Source organism: Impatiens glandulifera, unplaced genomic scaffold (genome assembly GCF_907164915.1).
Source record: "Impatiens glandulifera unplaced genomic scaffold, dImpGla2.1, whole genome shotgun sequence".
NCBI lineage: Eukaryota > Viridiplantae > Streptophyta > Magnoliopsida > Ericales > Balsaminaceae > Impatiens > Impatiens glandulifera.
This window is the reverse complement of record NW_025919778.1, coordinates 1,643-5,594: the sequence shown is the minus strand read 5'-3', so window position 1 is coordinate 5,594 and position 3,952 is coordinate 1,643. Positions and strand designations below refer to the sequence as shown.

General features: G+C 29.4%; 1 protein-coding gene across 1 annotated transcript; it reads right to left on the bottom strand.

Annotated features, from left to right (window-relative positions):
- Positions 1-1,915: 1,915 nt before the first annotated feature.
- Positions 1,916-3,428, bottom strand: LOC124918449 (probable sphingolipid transporter spinster homolog 2). Its single transcript, XM_047458598.1, has 5 exons — positions 3,218-3,428; positions 3,024-3,143; positions 2,694-2,822; positions 2,277-2,355; positions 1,916-2,203 (listed from the first exon to the last, which is right to left on the bottom strand). Exons 1-5 carry the CDS (start codon positions 3,245-3,247, stop codon positions 2,085-2,087), a joined length of 477 nt encoding a protein of 158 aa, XP_047314554.1. The 5' UTR covers positions 3,248-3,428; the 3' UTR covers positions 1,916-2,084.
- Between the last annotated feature and the right edge of the window lie 524 nt (positions 3,429-3,952).

The window sequence follows — 3,952 nt, the reverse complement described above, 5'->3', positions numbered from 1 at the left end:
TTTTGAATCCTTCAACTATGTCGCTTTATGAAATGAAAACTTATTCTCTAATTCAAAAGAATTCACTATTTTTTTAATATTTCATAAAATTAAAATTAAAATTAAATTAAGAGATTAAGATAAAATATTTTTCTAAAATTATATGATTATTGAACTAATTTGAGTTGTTTCATACTGCCTAATCATCTTTTGGTTGAATTTCAAGTAACCCTAAAATTACATGATCATTTTTACTTTCATTTTGTATATAGAGAAGGATTAAAAATTCAATTTTTGTGTTTAAGGAGGTTATGATTTGGGGTGTCATGTTAGTTCTCTTTCATTCAAAAAAATATAAAAATAAAAAATAAATATAATAAAATAAAATATTCATTTAAGACCCTAGCCCAAAACAAGGAAAATGTAACCAACGAACATAAATCACAAAGAGCATGAAATGCCACAAAAATGGTGGCATTAGAGCTACTCACAGCATTGGTTACCTCTAAATCCCATCTTTATTTTACAAGTTTTTATGTAAATTTGTATACTCATGTCCAATGTGCTCATACTTTAAATTCCCTTAATTTATTTTAAATATCACAATTAAAAGAGTTGGATCCAGACAACTCATCATATTGCCTCTCAAATAGCATTAAAAATATATTTTGGATACAATATATTGTAGCTTTCAAACGGATCTTATAATGTTAAATATTATATTTTCTCTGTAAATATAAATTGATCTATTATGGTTAGATCTTTTTAAAATGGAATATTCAATCAAATTGTTAATATTGATTTGATAAAATTTCACATCATTGATTTTGATTTGTTAATTGGTTCATTTTTTTCCGTTAAAAGATAACTTTAGATCAATTTTATTTTTTTATTTGTCATTGTTAAACAATATAAGGAGTTATAAATTTTGCTTTTAAAAAATTAACAATAATAATAAACTATATATAAATCTATTTAGGGTAAATAAAAATTCAACTATTATTATTTATATTTTTGTAAGAACCATTTAGTTTAATGCTTAAAAACATAACTATTCATATGGAAAAATAGTAATCAATTCTAGGTCTAAACCAACTAATCAAATTTGGTTCAGTGGTTTAAAATATCGCCGTTTATCCGGTTTGGTTGGCTCAATTGTGATGAATTGGTTAATTTCCTTCCACTCGCATGTCGAACAATGTTATATAATATTTTACTTTAACATATTTCAATTAAAAAATTATTTTGTATATAGTTGTTTAATGCCTTAAATTGTAGAATTTGTCAATAAATCAGGGGATTGAAATTGTCTATAAGTCCGGAGGTTAGCTTAGTGAATGAGGATTTGATAAAGGTAAAAAGTTAGAAAATTTAGCTTATACTTTTACTTGCTTTTCATTTCATTGTTCTCATCCACATATTCTTTTCTATTTAAGTTAATTTTGATAGATACACAAATTTTCATAATAAAAATTAAATAAACAAGGAATATAACTGCTTGAAATAAAGTGCTTCTTATAATTATTACTCACTAGAAAAGAAAAATTGGTGATTCTCAAAATCTTTGTATTATTGATTTCTTTAAAAAATTATATTTCAATGATGTTAAAATTAAAAATGTTTTTTTTTCTATACTTATTTTCTCTGTGATTATTGAGATTATAATATAATTTTTATTTCAATTGATATAAATATAACTTTTTTGAGTATTTTTTATATCAATTAATATAAAAGTATTCTTTAAATATAATTGAAATTTATCAATCATTGTGATCTTTTACCACCTTAGATTTTTTTCCAGATAGCATGTAAAAGTAATATTTATTATTCATTTACCTGAAAAGACAAGTAAGAATGATCAATATATCACTCCAAATGATAGGACATTGATCTTAACATCAGAGTTCATATATATATAACATATATATAGGCACACAGACATGAGCACCAGTATTCTATTTCACACAACTGAGATTAAACAGCAGCAGCTTAGCATTGCGATCTTGTATAACATTAGATTTACATCTAAATTGCATCATCTTCTTACTTACCAATGCAAATTTCTTTCATACAAAGAAATGTTAAATTAGGAATATGATGTGTCATTAAGCTTCACCAGCCGATTCATCTCCTAGCAATGGAGTTGTTGTTGTAGAATTGTCAGTTGTCGTTGTAGGATTCTCGGTATCCTCAGTGAATCTATCTGTGGCTTCAAGGAAGATCCCTACAGGAGTAGAAAGAAAATTGTCAGATCTTGCTTTGAGAGATAGTTATGATCAAAATACGCTTTAACTTACCTGTAAACCATACTGCAGATGCCACAAAGAAACCAGATGTTAAGATAAGAGCCGAAATCCTCCAGTTGTTGATACTATCTTGCACCAGCCATATATAGATAGGTATTAACAGAAGGGTATGAATTGCTATTCCTTATAATAATTTGGAATTGGACCTCAATTCCATTTTTAATTACAATTCTACCTCAACCAAACATAATCTTATTGTTTTAAACAAAATTATATCAAATATTATTATTTTTATTACAACAAAAGTTGTGTTAAGTCACAAGTGTCTGAACTTGGACTTAATTAGATAAAAAGCCAAGGTTGATCAAACACTTATCTAGACTAGCTAAACTAAAAGCTCAATTCATCCATAACCATGTATGTATGTGACTTTGAAAGCATTTGAACATTTCAAACTAGTTAAATTACCTGAAGAACCCCAACAAGGGGCGAAGAAGGGACATCTCCAAATATATGAATAGAGACTGTAGACATAGCCAATGCGATTGGTCTCATGCTTGGTTTAACACAGTGAAGAGAAATGTAATTTACAGGACCCTGGAAAGCCAAATATAATTTACAAGTTCAATACAAACACACATTGAAATTCCTGTCCAATTCTACAAATTATGTAGTGTCCCTGAATTTGTCAAAGGAAAATAATGGATAAAACAAAAAATTATGCTCTGAACATGTTTGCAACAGAAAATGGGTATTGTTAGAATGAAAATTTGTGCTTCGTATTACATAACTAGTTACCTGTATGGAGAATACAAGCATCTCACCAATTGAAAAAAGCACCAGGAAAACATACATGTTCTTGAAGCAGAAGGCAGAGAAGCAAAAGACAGCCCCAAAAAATGTTGCTGTAGATAGAAGCTACAAAAATAGCAGAGAAACATCATCATGCACAATTTGTTCTTACAAAATAGCTTTGAATTAAAGAAATGTACCTTAAATGCATTGGGAATGGTGCATGTCATACAATCAAGGATGTAACCACCGGCTACCGTCCCTACTATTCCACAAACAACTGTAATCCCTCCAAAAACTAAGTCTGCATCATTCTGCCAAAAGTTGAATGAAGCAGAAAGGAAACTACCAAGTTAGCAAAGCAACCTTCTTTAGTATAGAATGTTTGATTAATGATGAGTTGAAATTGTTAGAATATATATACCTTCTTTAAGTACAGAATGCTTGATTAATGTGAGTTGAAATTGTTAGAATATATATGTAAATAAATATTATGTAATTGTGTGATTTATATATTGTATAATTAAAGAGTAGATTGTTATGTAATTCTATAATTTATCTACTCCATCATTAGAAGATAGATTGTGTGAAGATATATTGTAATTGTGAGCATTGTGATCAGCCGAGCTCCCGCCACCTCTTCGGATTCTTCGGTTTGACAAGGCACTGCGTGGAACAACTTCTGGTGGAGGTGCTGCCGATTTAGGATGGGGTATTGTAGTTCTACGTCTTCGAATCAGCGGTAATACATCCTCTTCTTCCGGTATTTCATCATCTTCCGGTTTTTCATCACTTGGTTTTTCCGTCTCCCGTTTTTCGGTCTCCGATTGCGCATTCACCGGCCTTTCAGTCTCTGTTGCCTCAGACTTCTTGGATCTCTTCTGTTTATCCCCCATAGTTTTCTTAGCAGTAGGAGCATGCACGGTTGTTTCATT